The 19,848-nt window shown below is 45.6% G+C and overlaps 1 protein-coding gene across 3 annotated transcripts in view; it reads right to left on the reverse strand.

Annotated features, from left to right (window-relative positions):
- LOC123994972 (transcription regulator protein BACH2-like) overlaps positions 1-19,848 on the reverse strand; it is a 116,108-nt gene that overhangs the window by 18,463 nt on the left and 77,797 nt on the right. For all 3 annotated transcript variants that reach the window (XM_046298145.1, XM_046298144.1, XM_046298146.1), the window contains exon 2: positions 8,615-8,869. In XM_046298145.1, the coding sequence (XP_046154101.1) occupies positions 8,615-8,857 (243 nt within the window). In that variant the 5' untranslated portion in view covers positions 8,858-8,869. The remainder of the gene's footprint in view (positions 1-8,614; positions 8,870-19,848) is intronic.

The following is a 19,848-nucleotide window of genomic DNA, read 5'->3' on the forward strand; positions in this document are numbered from 1 at the left end:
TACATATCTGTTTTCACAGTTTAGAAATGAATGCACCGTATGTATTTAACCCCGCCCATTAGAAGATGTCACAAGTATTACCGCATGGTACGGTATTTGCACCGCAGGGATCTCCAGAGGGTAGTGTGGTCATTCCAACGCGTCACTGGGGACACACTGCCTCCCCACCAGGGCATCTACAGCACCCGGTGTCACAGGAAGGCCATAATCAAGAAACATAGCCACCCGAGCCATGGCCTGTTCACCCTGCTACCATCTAGAAAGTGGAGACCGTACAGGTGCATCAAAGCTGGGACCGAGAGACTGAAAAACAGCTTCTATCTCTAAGCCATCAGACTAATAAAAAAATCACCACCTGCCGGCCTCTGACCAGTACCCTGCCCTGAACCTTAGACACTGTCACTAGCCGGCTACCACCCGGTTCTCTACCCTGCACTTTAGAGACTGCTGCCCTTTAAACACTGGTCACTTTAGGAGCTAGTAACATAAGCATTTCGCTGCACCCGCTATAACATCTGCTAAACTTTGTATGCGACCAACAAACTTTTATTTGATTTCATTTAGCCTAAAGCATGTTTAGCATGTTTTGGTGGCATGATAGTTATGCCTCTGTAACTTTTTCACTCATCATTATTCTCTATTAAATTCACGATTATCCGTCATTTTACACGGGTGGGTGTAACCCTGAATGCTGATTGGTTAAAACTTATCCCACAAGTTACCACCGGCTAAATCTATGACGTTAAAATTCCTATTTACTCTGTTCCATTTGACTGCGCAATCCACTGACTCATCAGCCCAGCAGGGCAATTTATAAACTTGAACTCCATTCTAAAAAGCATCTAGACGTTATCTCGCACATCTTTTAAACTAACATTTTGTTTTCAACACCAGAGATTTGTATAAACCTTGCTGCCATTTGCAACATTGTTTCAATATTCAAATTTGATCTCCAGCTGTTGCATAGTAATGAAGGTGTCGGGAGTCTGGATGAGACATTCAACCAGGCGGCTTTTCTCAGATAATTGAAATCATGAATCAGCATCATTTTTATAGATATATACAAAGAAATATCAATAGAGAAAACAGGTAAAACTAAACGAAGTGCAAATAGTTTGCAGTCTTTACAGCTTCAGTGTTTGAAGTGATTGTGTTAGCTGTGTTGATGCCGAGCTCCTCTGAACAACAGTGTCCTGACGAGAGAGCACATGTTTCTATGCCGGGTGAAATTGCGCCTCATTAGCTCATTGTTATATGTATCCAAATAAATATCACTAGAAAACAACTTAAACAAATGCAAATGCTACTGTTGTTATTCTGGATGCACTGTTTGATGTGACTATAAATTAGCCATAGTTGGCTAGCTAGCAAGCAAGGGATAAGAACGTTGCCAGCCAGTATGGCAATGGAACATTTAGAACGAACGACTGGGTTGCATCCATAGATACAGAACAAAAGGACTTAACGACTGGGACAGGACTATTTCTTGTGGAAGGACGAAATTATATGAATAAATACATAATAATAAAGTTTTGAATATATATAAATCATCATTTGAATAAATTGGTAACCCGTCGTGTGGTAATGCCGACAAGCCGGTGTTTGGAGGAGATATTGGCACGGTTTGACTGCCGTCGACTTTGTCTCGGACCTAACAACACCCGTGACAATATATCCCCCAAACACCGGCTTGTCGGCCATTATCGCTTAATCATGGTAGCATCCACGTTGATGTAGAAGTGTTTCAGAAACATATTCTATTCCTATTTACAATAAAAGTGACTCCAAAAATTATACAATACATTATTTATCATTCCTTTCTATTGGGCACAAAATAATCCGAAACACATCCAAAACAAACTGAAAAGGCATCCAAGGTTGCAGTCACAACCTTGATGTAGTTGTTGCATGATGTTGATGTTGCATGCTAGGAATATGGGACCAAATACAAAATGTTTGACTGGAATTTGTCCAAATACACCTTCAAATGGGGGGACTAGATACCTAAAGTGCATTGATTTCTTAACGGTAAAACAGACATATATGGAAAATACCCTCAAATATAAGGTGACATTCTGTACTGTCACCTCATATAAAATATTTCATCTCAAATCCAAAATGTAGAGAGCCAAATTAAATGTTTTAGTTTTACAGTCCAAATAAACACGTAGGGGAGAGTAATCCTGGTGTTACACACTATGTGTAAGGTGCACAGTGGGAGGAAAGAGGCGTTGACTGGACTCGCCACTACTGATGAGCACAGCACCTCCACTAAGCAGATGTTTACCATAGGATATTCGTGCGTGCCTGTGTACGGTGCACAGTGGGAGGAAAGAGGCTTTGACTGAACTCGCCACTACTGATGAGCACAGCACCTCCACTAAGCAGATGTTTACTATAGGATATACGTGCGTGCCTGTGTACGGTGCACAGTGGGAGGAAAGAGGCTGTGACTGAACTCGCCACTACTGATGAGCACAGCACCTCTACTATACCACTGCGGTACCACTCTGCCACATCAGTGGGCGCAAACACGCGTGCACACAACACAGAAACACAGACACCTCCCTGCAGACAGATGGAAAGGAGAGAGAGAGAGAGAGAGAGAGAGAGAGAGAGAGAGAGAGAGAGAGAGAGAGAGAGAGAGAGAGAGAGAGAGAGAGCGCCTCCTCGCCACGCACTGTCCACCCCTCCCTTCCTTTGACACACCCACAAACAGGGCAGATCCAACCAGCCGTCTTTACACGTGAAAGTGGTTTGGGCTTAAATGAGGCTGGTCGGCTGGGCTTGGCTGGCCCGCCGCATCAGGGCTGCTGACAAACAGACACGGAGCTGCTGCTGGGCTGGGGGGGAGTGCTGAGCGTCGCCGGGATCTATTTTCAGCTTGTATCAGCAGCTGCTGCCTGCGGGAGCACCTCTTTATGTGTGCCCTGCTATGTGTGCCCTGCACCATACGTGATTACTCCAGTGATGAAACCAGCACAGTAGCCCAACGAAGGCAAGCGTGAGGGATCCGGAGGGGGAGAAAGAGAGAAAAAGAAGAGAGGGAGAGAGGGAAAGAAAGAAAGAGAGAGGGAGAGAGGGAAAGAAAGAGAGAGGGAGAGAGGGAAAGAGAGAGGGAGAGAGGGAAAGAGAGAGGGAGGGAGGGAAAGAGAGAGAGGGAAAGAAAGAGAGAGGGAGAGAGGGAAAGAGAGAGGGAGAGAGGGAAAGAGAGAGAGGGAAAGAAAGAGAGAGGGAGAGAGGGAAAGAGAGAGGGAGAGAGGGAAAGAGAGAGAGGGAAAGAATGAAAGAAAAAAAGAAAGAAAGAAAGAAAGAAAAAAGAAAGAAAGAAAGAAAGAAAGAAAGAGAGGGAGAGAGGGAAAGAGAGAGGGAGGGAGAGGGAAAGAAAGAAAGAGAGAGGGAGGGAAAGAAAGAAAGAGAGAGAGAGAGAGGGAAAGACAGAGAGAGGGAGAGAGGGAAAGAGAGAGGGAGGGAGAGGGAAAGAAAGAAAGAGAGAGGGAGGGAAAGAAAGAAAGAGAGAGAGAGAGAGGGAAAGACAGAGAGAGGGAGAGAGGGAAAGAGAGAGAGGGAAAGAGAGAGAGGGAAAGAAAGAGAGAGGGAGAGAGGGAAAGAGAGAAAGAGAGAGAGGGAGAGAGGGAAAGCTACACTAGAATAAATTAAAGGACGAACATAAAGCAAAGGATATAGGATATAAAGAGCATTTCCTGGTCATTAGTGGATCGACTTTGACATATGAAGCGTTTCAGGCCGTTAGCAGCACTTATTGCATGAGTTAAGACAAAGGTACAAATTAATCAAGGTGACAGATCTGGGCCATTATGCTAATGTGGGCTTGTGGACTGGATGGATCTGGCCCTACTCTGTGTCTGGGGACTGGGGGGAGCGATACCATTACAGAGTAGGAAGTTATAGCAAGAGTGCATCACAGAACCCTGACAATTCCCATGCCATTTTTGAGAAGTCCTTTTCAAATATCCTTTCATAAACAGGCAGTGTGGAATACTATACTGCCCCTCTCTCTTTTTCTTTCTTTGTCTTTCTTTCTCGCTCTCACACGCCCTCTTCCTCCAGTCTATCTCTCTCTCTGTTCTTACATCAGCCTTTCAACCCTCTCTGAAGTTGAGATGGTTAATTTATGCAAATGCACTCCAGTGAATTCCTGCATGTCATGCATCCTAATGAGGACATTGCATGGCGTGACAATGGAGTACTTCCCCGGCCCGCCGCCGCCGAGCCCGAAGATAAATACTCCCATCTCCGCTGGAGAGTCTACCCGCTAGATGCTTTAATATCAGCTCTGCCGAGTAACCTCGACGACGATGAGTCACAGCACAGCGCTAATGGAGGGAGATACTGCATGGAGGGTTGGCTGTCAATGCGATTTACCGTCGTAGGATGGGGATGGGAGAGAGTGGAGGAGGGAGCACAGGGATAATGAACTGCTGCAGTAGAGCCAAGCCCATTGGTCAGTCTGTTCGGAATCCATTTAGGCTACTATGCCAATAACAGGAGGGAAATACAAAGTCATAAAAAGTCCATTTGACGACTAATGCGAATGAATGCATAGTGTCTCATCCGTGATGAAAAGGAAAGGAACAACATGTTGTTCCACACTGGGACACACTGCGACGTCTAGCCACAGCTTAGCCGTAACCGTAGAGTTTTATTTGGCCTTTATTTACCTCGGCAAGTCAGTTAAGAGCAAATTCTTATTTTCAATGACGGCCTAGGAACACTGGGTTAACTGCCTTGTTCAGGGGCCGAACGGCAGATGTTTACCTTGTCAGCCCGGGGGATTCAATCTAGCAACCTTTCAGTTACTAGTCCAACGCTCTAACCACTAGGCTACCTGCCGCCCCAGTAAACCTCCCTTGACAGTGTGGATTAAATCAAACAGTGCACTGCTTAATCCTCTTGTAGTTTACTGTCCATGGTGAGACACTGGGGAGGACATGACCCTGCAGCTTAGCTAGGAGTACGCTCAGCTCTGACTTTACACACTGTCCCTGTCTTTACTCTTCAGGATGCTGCACTCTATCCTGCTTTGTTTCTATACAAACGGGCTAACTGCAGAACATTACTGCCGTCCCCCGTTTGAGACACCCTGCGTCTGAGATGAGACATTGAAAACACAGCGCAGCCTGTGGTTAATTGTCTGGGATCTCGTGGGTTAAATCCAGCCATTATAAAACACACAGGCATCACTCTGCAGGCTCTCACCGGGTGTTCCGGACTGACTGACTGGCTGGCTGGTTGACTGGTTGGCTAGTAGGCTGGGAGGGAAACATAAGCTGCTCAAGGTGCTTCTCAGAGCAGCCTGCTCAAACGGCAGACAAAGAGCCTGTATCCTTACTGTCAGCTGAGCGCTGAGCCCTTGTGCTGGCGGAGAGGAGACCCCCTGCCACGACCAGGGGGGCTTGGCATTAGCACCAGCAGTTACGCCAGGGGGTATCGCTAGCGTACTCGTTCCTCTCTCTTCCTTTTCTCACTCCCCTCTCCTCCTCCCTTCTCCCACCCCTCCCCCACTTTCAGTATGGGGAAGACTGAGTTGGAGATACGCGCCCGGCTCCCGCCATCTGTCTAATAAGCTGTAAATGTGTGATAGTCTCCTGCTTAGGCTCCCTGTTTGTGCAAAGCCATGCTGTTGCTGCTCTGCTTCCACCTCACCCTGAGTCCCTCAGATTAGTTAGCCGGGCTTCTGCAGGTGCCGACCCAATCAAGTGTCTGTGGAGGGGGGGGGGGATGTCACTCAACAACCCTAAACCTCTCAAGGCACATTACATTTCCCTGTCTCATCAGCCACTCATCCGCCATTCCCTCCCAACCCACTTCACCAGGGCTCAAAATTATACTTAGTACGGACTGCCAAATCACTGCAATCGAAGCAGTGTGGCTGGGGTTGTATTTTTTTGTTTTGCTGAAGAGGGAGTTTACAAAATACGCACCAATGGGGCTGAGTCATGACTGAGGGAACTGACAAACAGGAGGCGGTTGAAGGTTTCAACCAACTGCCCCTCTGTTGAATCACAAGGGAAGGTACTGTACGTCCTTAATGTCACACTATGCCCTACATAGTCCACTGCGTTTTGAACCAGACCCCTATTGGCCCTGGTGGAAAGCAGTGGACTATATACAGTATAAGGTACCCCTCCCGATGCATGCTGAGTAAACCAGAGGCCAGAGACGGCTACCGGTCCAGCAAGGGGCCGCCCACCTCCCTCCTCCATCAGTCTGGATCTGCAATCAATCTTCTCCCGTCTATTCACCCTGGTCGGAGCTGCTTTCCCATACTGTGGTGAAATGGGAATGTGCAAAGGACGCATGGCGCAAGTCAGTCGGCTTGCCTGTGTATGAATGAATATTTGAATTGAATTGATTTCATTATCAAATCTTGCGCCGCATCCCGTGCAATTATTCACTATATTAGAATCCTAATGCAAATTCACTAATAATAATCAAATCACCCCTACAGCGGTATTGTTCACAAATATACTTCATCGGTCGCTGTATATTTACTATGAGGATATATTTTCGATAAGGAAACCAAGGGGACGTGCTGACAAGTAGGTCAAACTGACACCCTCCCAGCCGGGCTCCAGTGAGGTGGTGCAAGCCGGGGATCCAGTCCGACATTACACTTACGCCCAGTTTCATCATGTAGGAGAGCAGCTCTGAATTGATCTACACGGACTTGCTCCTTAGCCGCACTGCTGCCCGCGGTAGCGTGATGACCACTCTTCTCCAGCTGGGGGGGGGGGGGGGGGGGGTGACGACGACGACGGACGGACGCCTCTCCTTCATTCGATCTCATATTACATCATACTGGTCCGTCTATGAATAGCCCTTTGTTCTGGCCCTGTTCTGTGATGTGGAGGGATGCTCTAATGTGACCCTGTGAGTGTAGCCTTCTCTCATCCAATGCAAACCAAGTGTCCTCTGTTTGTTTGCTCTTGCTTGGCTAAGGACTTAAAGGAGACAAGACTTGATTGTTCTACTTTCGTGATCTGATCACGAACAAAGACCTTGACGAACGGGCCCCATCTCTCTCTCTCATTCTGAAACAGCTATGACATTAAATGGATGATGAGGTCACTAACCGGTTGCAGCACCGGCGACTTCGGACTGACAAGGTCATCTGGGAGGAGCGAGGAGTGATACAGTTTGGGGGAGGAGAGGATAGCGTCATAGCCCCCGCAATGGTCTTTGTTTCACATTTCATCTGCAGTGTGTCTCTCTCTCTCTCTCTCTCTCTCTCTCTCTCTCTCTCTCTCTCTCTCTCTCTCTCTCTCTCTCTCTCTCTCTCTCTCTCTCTCTCCGCCTGCCTGCTTGCCTGCGGTGATCATCAAGGCCTCCTCGGTTAGTGGCCCTTTGTTGCACATAGGTGGCAGCCTTCGGTAGTGCTGGGGAACACAGCCCCTCTCGATCTCTCTGACTAGAGCCAGACCCACCAGTATCAAGGAGGCCTAGTGAGCTAAAGGTTGGTCGGTGCTGCATTGTTGCCGACACAAATCGGTGGGGCGAGAGTGGCCATAAGGCAAATGTGTCAGCGCCTGTAAGTCACGGACCATAAAGACGCGGGTGACAGAGGACCTTAAAACTTGATTGGTGACATCAATGAAATGACCTTCCCTACATGTTGGGACAGTGGCCCGTCTAGACAGGACGGTGTGAGAGAAATATTGGATGAGCCCCAAATGGCACCCTATTCCCTACATAGTGCACTACTTTCAACCAGGTCCCATGGACATTAAAGACACAGGCTCTTTCAGAAACATGTCACTTTCTACACACGCTCACACCTGAAATACACAGCTGCTCATGCATTATGCATAACGCAGAAAGTGTGAATGAAAGGGATTCTGCTTCGGCGAGTGTCGAGGGGGGGGGGGGTTCGCAGGAGTAACTGATAGTAACTCACTCAACACATGATGCTCATTGTACGTGAGGCAGGAACGGATTGATCTTTCAGGAGAGATCTCCGCAGCAGAAGCCATTTGACAGGCGTTCATGTTATAAACCTGTGGTGTGTGCCCCAGTTCCGCGCACCACATGTTTGTACGGCATGTGACGTGTAAGTGTGTTAAATAAATACATCTGTGGAGAACTTGAATCACTCCATGACACATCTATGAGTGAACGACTGGAGGCTGGAAGGACAGGGGTGCTGGGAAGAGGAAGCCAAGTGTTGGCTGTGTGAGGGAGAGGACTCTACCTGCGACAGAGAGCTGAGGAGCCGAAGAGAGCAGTGAGCTGAGGGAAAGGTGATAATTGGTAATCATGTCTCTACATTATCTACTAGCACCGTCGCTAGCACACCTCCCTATCTCACTCTCTCGCCTTCAGCTACTAGACCTCACAGATTCAATTAAAACACGTATGTTAACTTGTTTCCTGCCTGGCTGACACCATTCATCTCGATACCATTCCCCTTGACACCGTTCACGGTAAAGTGAGTTTCAGTATTGGAATGAGAAGTTATCAAGTGACTGGTGATAAAAATGGGCCGACGATAAAATAACCTGATTGGAGGGAATATCTAACTGTGTGTTTGACCAGGTGTGGAAACGAAGAGGTTCTTCTGAACGCACAGGGTTTTTATACAGTAGATACGTACCTCTCCAGGTAGGCTGAGGAACAAGCCATTCTCGGCCTGTCGAACCAGAGCCTGCGAGAAGTACTCTGAGCAGGCGGCCAGCACGGCCCTGTGGCCACGGAACTCCTTGCCCTCCACCAGGACAGTCACATCGCACAGGATATCCTGCTTCCGCTGGTCGTTCAGGCACAGGAGGATATTGGTACAATGAACCGTCGACTCATACACGTACATGGGGGCTTCAGGCTTCTCATCCACGGACATTCCGCTCACGCCCTGGAAATAGAAGCACAACAGGGGGGGGTCAGCTTTCAGCATAATGCGGCGGGCCCTGTCGGTGAGCGGGCGCATACTGCAGGGCTGACATCAGTGGCCCTCTCCTTGCACAGCCTCATCCCACCCCACCAGCCCCAAACACAGTCAACCCCATGATTCAACACATGCACCATGACGAGATTAAACCGACTCCGCTTAGCTCAGCATTCAGCTCTACCCTCTCACTTCCCCCTTCCCTGGTCTAGCATCAACACACACACACACACACACACACACACACACACACACACACACACACACACACACACACACACACACACACACACACACACACACACACACACACACACACACACACACACACACACACACACACACACACACACACACACACACTCGAGTCCCACTCATATACACTCGTGCATAAACACACAAGCAATAATACAATCCTCCCCCGTCCACACACACACACCTCCACGTAGACTCCTGTAGACAACCCCACACATAACGCAATCCTGACCATACTCCCAAGCAAACACACGCACGCACGCCACAGCGCAAACAGAAAAACGGCTTGCATACCTCACTGCACACAGACACTGACATAGCACAACAGAAGGCTTAGTCTCAAGGGTGTCGTCCTTTCACACAGGCAGTAAGAAAAAAAGGCCACATGCTGGTAATCTATCCAGGTTGGGAGGGATCGCGACGATGAGTGGCACTCGAACACACTCGTCACAGAGTAACACGAGTCTCGACAGGGAGAGGAGCGAACACCCGCTACACAAACACAACTCCAGCCTCCTCACCACCGCTGTGTAAACTGTGTGAGGGAATGCAGTTGTTCCTGTTGCTTTAAGCCATCAGAAGGCTGAGATTTGGCAGGGAAGAAATGCATAAGGTCAAGCTATTCAAATGAGTTTCAATGTTATCAGTTGTCCACATACACAGTGCGGTGAGAATCTGCAAAAGGGGATCTTTTTTGCACTCAAACAACGGCACATTTGGACGAACGTTCCGTCTCCAGTGACTATGAAATAGGAAATGACCGAAGAACAATGTAAATGATCACCTGAAACCATTTGAAATCACTATAGAAACCAAGCGATGAACACAGATAGTGCCTGCCAGGCTGTTTTCCATCACATAATGACTCTTCACTTCCACAGCGCTGGCCACTAACGTAAAGCTAAAACATGACTAAATCAGAACTACTGCGTGACTATATAGTTCTTTCAAAACACATCATCATCCCAAGAAGTCCTGCACTGGGAACCGGCTGCGCATTTGCGTGAAGTCAGTGCCAGCCTGACGTTCCCCTCTGCTCACCCCCTGGTGACTGATAGGCATGAAACTATCTTCCCACAGAGAAGTCATATCACTCTTTCAACCCCTGAGTTTGCTTACCCGACAACCCCTACTTCATTCCTGGTTGTTCACGTGGAAGACAGACCACTTTGTGTACATGTAGCGATCAGTCACATTAAATTGAGTCCCTTGTGGCCAGACCGTGCATTCCTTAACCTTCTGACACCGTGCCACATTTGAAAGAGTCTTGGCTCTCACTCAGACAGGCAAATATAATACCGGTAACACGACTCCAAGACACCACCTCGCCATGGGGGGGGGGGGGGGGGGCGACATTACTGGTGAGAATGGAGACTTCTCCCCTGGCAAATGGAAATGTCTCTGTTGAAAATGGGAATCCTGCCTCGCAAATGGACGTGGACCCGGGTGTGCTGTGGACACTCTGGATCTCAGACGGAGGTAAAAGCTACTCTGCTGCACCGCAAGGGTAGTGAAATGCCACGCATGTCCAGGTTCCTCTACAGTCCACACCATGTAGTCATCAACTACCTGAGGGGATAGAGTACTGGCTGTTACCTCTCCAGGTATAAAAACAAACTGTTACTACACCAGACATCATTCCAGGCTAGGATATCATATGTTTTCCATGCGGGGATCCCCTGTCCAGACATTTACAGTGGTTGTCTGAGTGGCCAGCCCTAATTATTGTTTCTTTTTTTTCTTCTTTTTTTTCCACCAAACATTTCTCAGTTGGCTTGGCAGGATGATGACCTGTCTTCCAAGAATAATGTCTCCAGATGGGGTTGCAAGGTTCATAACAACTCAAACATGCTATTTCTAACCCTGGAATGGGCATTCGCCTTGCTTCCATTTCAGACTGTCTGTTTCGCAGTGGGGAAAGGAAAATACAAGGGATATATACACACACACAAACACACACACACACGCACCACAAAATAGCTGGCTATGGTCGCGTTCTGATTCGAATTGCTGAGGGATGCAATAGCTCTTTTTCTTTTTTGAGTTTTTTTTTTTTTCAACAGTAGCTCTTTTCGCTAACCGACGCAGCTAACCGACGCAGCTAACCGGCTTTGTAACTAACACTCCTGCACAGATCAAAAAGCGTGGCGGTGAGTTTCCCGACACCCGTCAACAGAGCTGACTCCAGGGGCTTTACCACAACTCCTTCTCCCGAAGCACTAACACAGATCTGAGTGGCACTGATTAACACTAATGAGGCTGGAGAGGAGTCCGTTCTCGGCTCTACACTTCACACATCACGGTTGAAACGTTACATATTCTGTACATGCAGTGGGGTCTGGAATGATTGACGTCCTTGATAAAGACGAGCAATAGTATAATAATTCTGAGTGAGAAAGTTACAGAGGGTCAAAGATCATACCTCCAAGACATTCTAACCTTCCATATTATTGGTAATGGTGAGAGGTTGTCACGTCTTGGGGGAATGATCTTTGACCCCGATTAATTCATGATTGCCATAATCATGGTAGCATCCACATGAATATAAGTGTTCAGACACATCTTCTTTTCTGATTTACAATAACTCCAAAACGACACAATACATAATTTATTCTTCAGTTCCTATTGGGCAAAACGTAATCCGAAACACCGCCAAAACAAACTACAAATGCATCCAACAAGTCACAACCTTGATGTAGTCATTGTGTGCTAGGAATATGAGACCAAATACTAAAATGTTGACTTATATGATTTATATGAATCTTTAGGTGTTAATAATTTTAACCTCTACCTTTATGAGAAAAAAAACATGTAAAAAATAACCTCTTTCTCTGAGCAATTGTACTAGTATAAAATAATAGACCATTTTTTTGCATACAATTAAGCTCAGTATTTGAATTATGTATTTTATTATTGCTAATCTTTAACAAGGGTGTCAATAATTTTGAACTACAATGTAGATACACGCATACACATACACACATACACATACACAATGTACGTACGCACGTATGTATGTACACAAGCACTCACACACACCTGCACACAGCCTATTTGAATTCAATGCAATGTGCTACTACAGAACAGTATGTATTACTACAGTACAGTATGTATTACTACAATACAATATATGTTACTACAGTACAATATGTGTTACTACAGCATAGTATGTGCTACAACAGTACAGTATGTGCTACTACAGTAAAGTATGTACTACTGCGGTATAGTATGTGCTACTACAGTATAGTATGTTCTACTACAATACAGTATGTGCTACTACAGTATAGTATGTGCTACTACAGTACAGTATGTGCTACGACAATACAGTATGTGCTACTACAGTATAGCATGTGCTACTACAATACAGTATATACTACTACAGTATAGTATGTGCTAATACAATACAGTATGTGCTACTACAGTATAGTAGGTGCTACTACAATACAGTATGTGGTACTACAGTACAGTATGTGCTACTACAATACAGTATGTGCTACTACAGTATAGTACATGCTACTACAGTATAGTATGTGCTACTACAGTACAGTATGTGCTACTACAATCCAGTATGTGCTACTAAAGTATAGTATGTGCTACTACAGTATAGTATGCGCTACTATAATACAGTATGTGCTACTACAGTATAGTATATGCTACTACAGTATAGTATGTGCTGCTACAGAACAGTATGTGCTACTACAGTATAGTATGTGCTACTATAATACAGTATGTGCTACTACAGTATAGTATATGCTACTACAGTATAGTATGTGCTGCTACAGAACAGTATGAGCTACTACAGTATAGTATGTGCTACTACAGTATAGTATGTGCAACTACAGTACAGTATGTGCTACTACAGTACAGTATGTGCTACTACAGTATAGTATGTGCTACTACAGTATAGTATGTGCTGCTACAGAACAGTATGTGCTACTACAGTATAGTATGTGCTACTATAATACAGTATGTGCTACTACAGTATAGTATATGCTACTACAGTATAGTATGTGCTGCTACAGAACAGTATGAGCTACTACAGTATAGTATGTGCTACTACAGTATAGTATGTGCAACTACAGTACAGTATGTGCTACTACAGTACAGTATGTGCTACTACAGTATAGTATGTGCTACTACAGAGCAGCATGTGCATACAGTACAGTATGTGCTACTACAGTATAGTATGTGCTACTACAGTATAGTATGTGCTACTACAGTATAGTATGTGCTACTACAGTATAGTATGTGCTACTACAGAGCAGCATGTGCATACAGTACAGTATGTGCTACTACAGTACAGTATGTGCTACTACAGTACAGTATGTGCTACTACAGTGCAGCATGTGCATACAGTACAGTATGTGCTACTACAGTATTGTATGTGCTACTACAGTACAGTATGTGCTACTATGGTATAGTATGTGCTACTACAGTGCAGCATGTGCATACAGTACAGTATGTGCTACTACAGTATAGTATGTGCTACTACAGTACAGTATGTGCTACTACGGTATAGTATGTGCTACTACAGAGCAGCATGTGCTACTACAGTACAGTATGTGCTACTACGGTATAGTATGTGCTACTACAGAGCAGTATGTGCATACAGTACAGTACACAAAGGAGCTACTTACAGCAAACATTTTTTCTTGTGTATGACAAAACAGTGGATGGTTTCATACACCTACGACATGGCAGTAAGATGTGTTCCAGCTTAGGGGGCTCTGAAGGAGAGGGGGCGATGACAGCATCATGATGGGCTCTGTGATGTCTCCTCTCTCTCTCTGTGTCTCTGAGGAGCCATATGCAGAGAGGGTACTGACAGGAGGGAGAGGAGGGGGAAATGGGGAGGGCTCCACACCAACAGCCCCCGGGCTTGCTCGCTCTCTTCTCTCTCTCTCTCTCTCTCTCTCTCTCTCTCTCTCTCTCTCTCTCTCTCTCTCTCTCTCTCTCTCTCTGAGCACGAAACAAAGCTGAGAGCGCCACACTCATGACAAGAGAGAGGTCACCTGACTCATACCAGAAGCAGGGCATCATCCCCTCTAATGGCGACCAAACCCCCCTCCCCCACACATACACCCTGGATGCCATTACAGCGCACTCCTCTTCAGACCTACATGCCTCTATTTCTCTCCAGCCATTTCCACGGATTGGAGGAGGATGTGAGGTGTCTTAACGGACAACACAAAGGACAAGGTTAGACTGTTTTGACATCGTTCACTACACCATCTTCCCTTTAGAGGAGAATCAAGTTGAAAACCGAGCAGTTGCATTTTCAGGAAACAACAAAAACCCAGTCTCCTGTGCTTAGGAAAGATATCATTTGAAGTCTCCTTGCTGTCTTATATAAGATGCCTCACTGAGCTCCTTTGATTGGTAGGAAATGCCAGTCTGGTGTGCAGTGAGTCATTTCCTTCATTGGCGCTGACAAGGAATCAGATTCAATGGCTCATTACGTTCAAGATCCACTTGGCATTAATCACGGGTCTCTCATGACAAATCCTGTTTTTTCCACTAGTATAAATTCACCTTCAAGAGGCATTATATAGGCTATAAGCAATGACGCCACTGTACAGGCCATACAGACCTGTTCAACATGAAATGGATCTGGAATTCATCTATTTTCCCAAGGCAAGGCTATAATGTTATTCATTACAATTAAACATAGACGACCGTGATGTCAGAGGGTTGTCCTCCGGAGGCCCCGTGCACAACATGCAGGTAATGAGCATGCTGTTGCTGCCGCTATTAAGATGACGTAAGTGAGTAATATGAGCACATTTCTTAAAAACCTGAGTCATTTAACATGTCCTGTCTACAATAACAATGTGTGTATGTACTGCGGATAGCCTGGCGGGTAGGAGCGTTGGGCCAGTAACCGAAAGGTTGCCGGATCGAATCCCTGAAGTGACAAGGTTCAAATCTGTCATTCTGCCCCTGAGCAAGGCAGTTAACCCACTGTTCCTCGGGCGCCGAAGATGAGGATGTCGATTAAGGCAGCCCCCTGCACCTCTCTGCTTCAGAGACACTGACTAGGTATCTCCCTTCACAGTATATGTGAGAGATATAGGGGAGAAAGAGAGCAATTAGGAATGAATTTAAACTGGGGTCTCTTTGCTAGTCTCAACTCTCATCTGAATAACTTGTCTTGTTATTCCCTACCCATTCCAAAACTGAAATGAGTATTTCTTCAACAAACAATAGAACTACTGTGCTGAGTGCCGACACCCCAATGACAAATCCTTATATTTGCATACTTTATCGTTCTTTGAAAGCATATAGGCCTATGCTTACAGTGTAAAACAAACTAGTTGATGTGCTGTACCTGCTGCTGTGGTTAAGAACATGAGTTAAATGAGTTTCTTCATCATGGGAGCAGCTTGGCCAGAGTCTTACCAAAGTTTCTGCCCTGGAAAACAAACAAATAGCATAGTTCCCATTCAAAAAAATCTGAACCACTCTCTATGATTGCATTTGCTGGTCGTAAAACAAGCCCTGTCTGCCGCTGCAATACTAGGGCTGCGTTCCAAGTGGCACCCTCATCCCTTTATAGTGCACCACTTATGACTAAGGCCCATCGGGCTCTGGTCTAGGGAATAAGGTGCCATTTGGGACGAAGGCCCAAGTCTCCTCAGCAGGATAGTAGCAAGGCTACGAGGAACAGGAGAGAACACTGTGTTACTGTGTACCATTATGACAGATGCCTGTAATTACTTTTGAGGATGAGCATGGCTTTAATGACAGAATCCAAAGGAAGTAGCTTGCAATAACAAATATGCTTGTAGAGGTATAGCCCAGTGGATGTCAAACATGGCTTTAAAGAGCCACTGAACACATTGATTGGCACGTGAGTTTTCTTGTGTCTAAGTGCTGAGCGATTAGGTCGGTTCTATAAATTAAAAAAATGAAATCACGTTTTTTTTCTCTCGATTTAAATCATTTTTTAAAACTATCCATTATGTGGGTTGAATGCTGTAACACAGAATAAAATAAAGTTCCATGATGGTAGTGACTGCCCATTACTGCTGATCACTTATTAGCCTTCATTTATTCACTTTATTTGACTTTAATAAAATATTTCATTTGTTGTGTATATTACATGTGTTTTACTTGATGACTTTATTATTTAATTCCAAGTCATCGTCTCATCTCTATAGAGCTGCTGCCTGTGCCGTCTGACAAAATCACTATTTTGTAGATCGTAAAAGTAAATAAGGCATACTTTTAGGACTGCTGAATACTGACTATCAATCAGTTAGATCATGTATTTTCAGGTAGAGATACCTCACTAAGCACCAGCTGCTCTCTATATAACCTCACAATCGAGCATTCTTTTGTCTCTTCTGTAGCAGGTATAAAATAAACACACACTGGACAAGTAGATGCGCAATGGATTATGGTCCTTGTCGTTAATTACCACATTTTATGCGCTCAACTATGTATAATATTGGCCTGTTGCAAACTAAAACTCCCTACTACATCGCACAGTTCTGACTGGATGTGATTTATCTTTCAAGAAATTATAATCAAATAAGTAAACCGACAATTTTTACATCTAACAAAGGTGTTTGGTGCAGTATTTGTCAAGTAAAAAAATGAGCGACGTGTTGTCTTATGGAAACAAAGTTGGAGCTGCTGGGCAGGTCTGTATCACTGCCTATGCTGTTGGATAGAGAGCAATCACAGCTGTTACCCATGCATGTTAGACAAGACTGATTCCTGGCCCAAATGATCCTATTTGATCCTAATGATCCTATTTACAATTTGACACTGGCATAGTGGTTTCTGAATCGAATTGAGGCTACAGTTTTCAAAGGGATTTGTTGGTTTTTAAAGGCAGTCACTTTATTGTGAGGGGTTGATATGTTTCAAAATTAACAGACAGAGACAGAGAGACAAAATTAACAGACAGAGACAGAGAGACAGACAGAGAGAGAGAGAGAGAGAGAGAGAGAGAGAGAGAGAGACAGACAGACAGACAGACAGACAGACAGACAGACAGACAGACAGACAGACAGACAGACAGACAGACAGACAGACAGACAGACAGACAGACAGACAGACAGACAGACAGACATGTGTTCCTCCCAGTGCCTGCTGTATGTTCCTATAAATGCATACATTCATCTTTGCAATTTCTCTAAAATGAGGGAGCAGATCCCTCCACTCACTGCAACATGGAGGTCAACCCAGATGACTATTCCATTATACCTAAGTGGCAATTTCCTCAACTCAATGCTCCCAGGCTCCTGCATGGTTCTCTTCATGCAGCTAGATTTCTCTCTCTCCCGCAGGAAATGACAGAATTCTGCTTATTAAACCACCTGGAGGGCCTCATGGGTAGTTGTTCAACTATTAAATCGTGAAGTACTGTATTGATATTACAATAGTGATGCAGGAATTCATGTAGTACATGTTCTCCTTGCCATCAAGGTAATTATTTCCTCAGCCTGTTAGAGGGATTTGGTCTGGGGCTTTAGGTAAATTAATTGTAGTAGATTCATGAAACCGAATCATTGAGAGGCGCAGACAGTCAGACACCTGAGAGGGCTGGGCAAAGCACACATAACCCCTCACCAATTTGGGTGGAGATGCCTGTGTCAATTTGCAGGCCTATAAATAAATTTACGGGAGGCCTATATAAATTTGGGACAAGTTGAGGGCCTGTGTCAATTTGATATTCAGGGCCTGTGTCAATTTGGGACCGGAGGGCCTGTGTCAATTCCTAGCGGGAGGCCTGTGTCAATTTGGGACGCGGGAGGCCTGTGTCAATTTGGGACGCGGAAGGCCTGTGTCAATTTGGGATGCGGGAGAATAGGAATTGATTGAAACAGGATCACTTCAGTTGGTAATGGTTTTAATGAGAATGGACTCAGAAGCCCTCCCACTCTGTCTGCCGTATTCTGTCTTTGTTCTTGTTTCCTTATTAGGATGCCGGTGGGCGGAGTTGAGTGGTCGTCAGGCACCATTGGGAAGGACCGATGCCAGGTGTCTCCCAGGATAAATAGACCTCTTCCACATTCATGGAAGAGACTCTCTCCATGCAGACACCTTTTGTAGATTCTGTTGTGGTTCTTGGTGGCCTTTTGTTTGTTTGCTTTGGCACCTTTCATCACCCTGCATTATCACATTCATGCAAAACACTCACTTACACTACTGATTACACACACCATTGTATATTATACTTAGTTACTTATTTAATAAATATAGATTTTGCTACTCCTTATCTCCACGTTGTCTCCCTTTGTTACGGGCTTTGAGCCGGTTAGTGACAAGTGGGTGCTCGTCCGGGATCTTTGAACTATTGGTTTGGGAGACAGATGGACAGTGACGTGTTTGGTTTGAATATGGTGTTTGAGTGTGATCGGCCCAGTATTGGTTGCCTTTGTTGTTTGGTTTGTGTGCTGCGTTGGATTATAATGGTTGAACCAGGCCTTGCCTAGCCTGGAAATTCTTGTTCTACTCTCTGTTGGGAAGTCAGTCTGAGGGAGTGAGTAAATCGGAATACCTCGGTAGGAGATTTGGGTAGGGTAGTGGAACTTGCAACCGGAGCTAGCCTTTTTCCCCTGATAGGCTTAACGTGTTTCAATTTTGGACATGTTGGGCATGGTTAAATGTTTGTTATTTTTGTGTGGTGTCTGTGGACTGAGCAGTTGTCTCGGGGGCACGTCCTTGGCTTGGTAGAATTTGCCAGCATGCTGGGGAGTTCTATTTCCTTGCCAGCGGGCTACAGTGCATAAATACCCACCGCAAATCTGCACGAAGACTAGGGTTGAGTTATTGTAGGTTTTGGGGAAGCTCCGTATCTCATCTCTCTTCTGTAGTGCTCAGGGCCATTGTCATTTCTCTGGTTGTGGTCTGATGTGCTCAGCAGAGGGGTTGAGCAAGAATATTTACTTATGACTATGGTGTCTCATGTATACAAGTTCATTTGCTTTCCATCAGAGGACCTGTTAGAATTATGTACTTAAGAACAGCTGTGGAAAATCGCTGAACACTACAAGCTTAAATGATTGAAATTAGTGAAATTCTGTTTCGTTGGAAGTGACTATGAATCGTTGGAAGTGACTATGAATCGTTGGAAGTGACTATGAATCGTTGGAAGTGACTATGAATCGTTGGAAGTGACTATGAATCGTTGGAAGTGATTTATGAATCGTTGGAAGTGACTGACCCTGATGTTCTTTTTGTTGGAGTTTGTAGCTGTTGGTCTTTTGTGCCATGTTCCTGAATGTTTACATGACTGACCATTGGGGGTTGTCATGTTCTATCTTTCCTATCTGTTCCCTCCTGGTCTTGTGTTCTTCTTTCCTCTTAAATATTGCTTCCTATGCGCAAAGGTTGCTGAGGTCTGGGGAGGAGGAGGTTGGATGGGGCAGGTGGAGGTGTGAACACATAACCCCTCACCAATTTGGTTTTCAGAGGCCTGTGTCAATTTGGTATTTGGGAGGCCTGTGTCAATTTGGGACGCGGGAGGCCTGTGTCAATTTGGGACGCGGAGGGCCTGTGTCAATTTGGGACGCGGAGGGCCTGTGTCAATTTGGGACGCGGAGGGCCTGTGTCAATTTGGGACGCGGGAGGCCTGTGTCAATTTGGGACGCGGGAGGCCTGTGTCAATTTGGGAGCGGAAGGCCTGTGTCAATTTGGGACAGCGGGAGGCTTATGTTGTTCCGGGGTCCTTGTTGGTC

This window comes from Oncorhynchus gorbuscha, linkage group LG14 (assembly GCF_021184085.1).
Source record: "Oncorhynchus gorbuscha isolate QuinsamMale2020 ecotype Even-year linkage group LG14, OgorEven_v1.0, whole genome shotgun sequence".
NCBI lineage: Eukaryota > Metazoa > Chordata > Actinopteri > Salmoniformes > Salmonidae > Oncorhynchus > Oncorhynchus gorbuscha.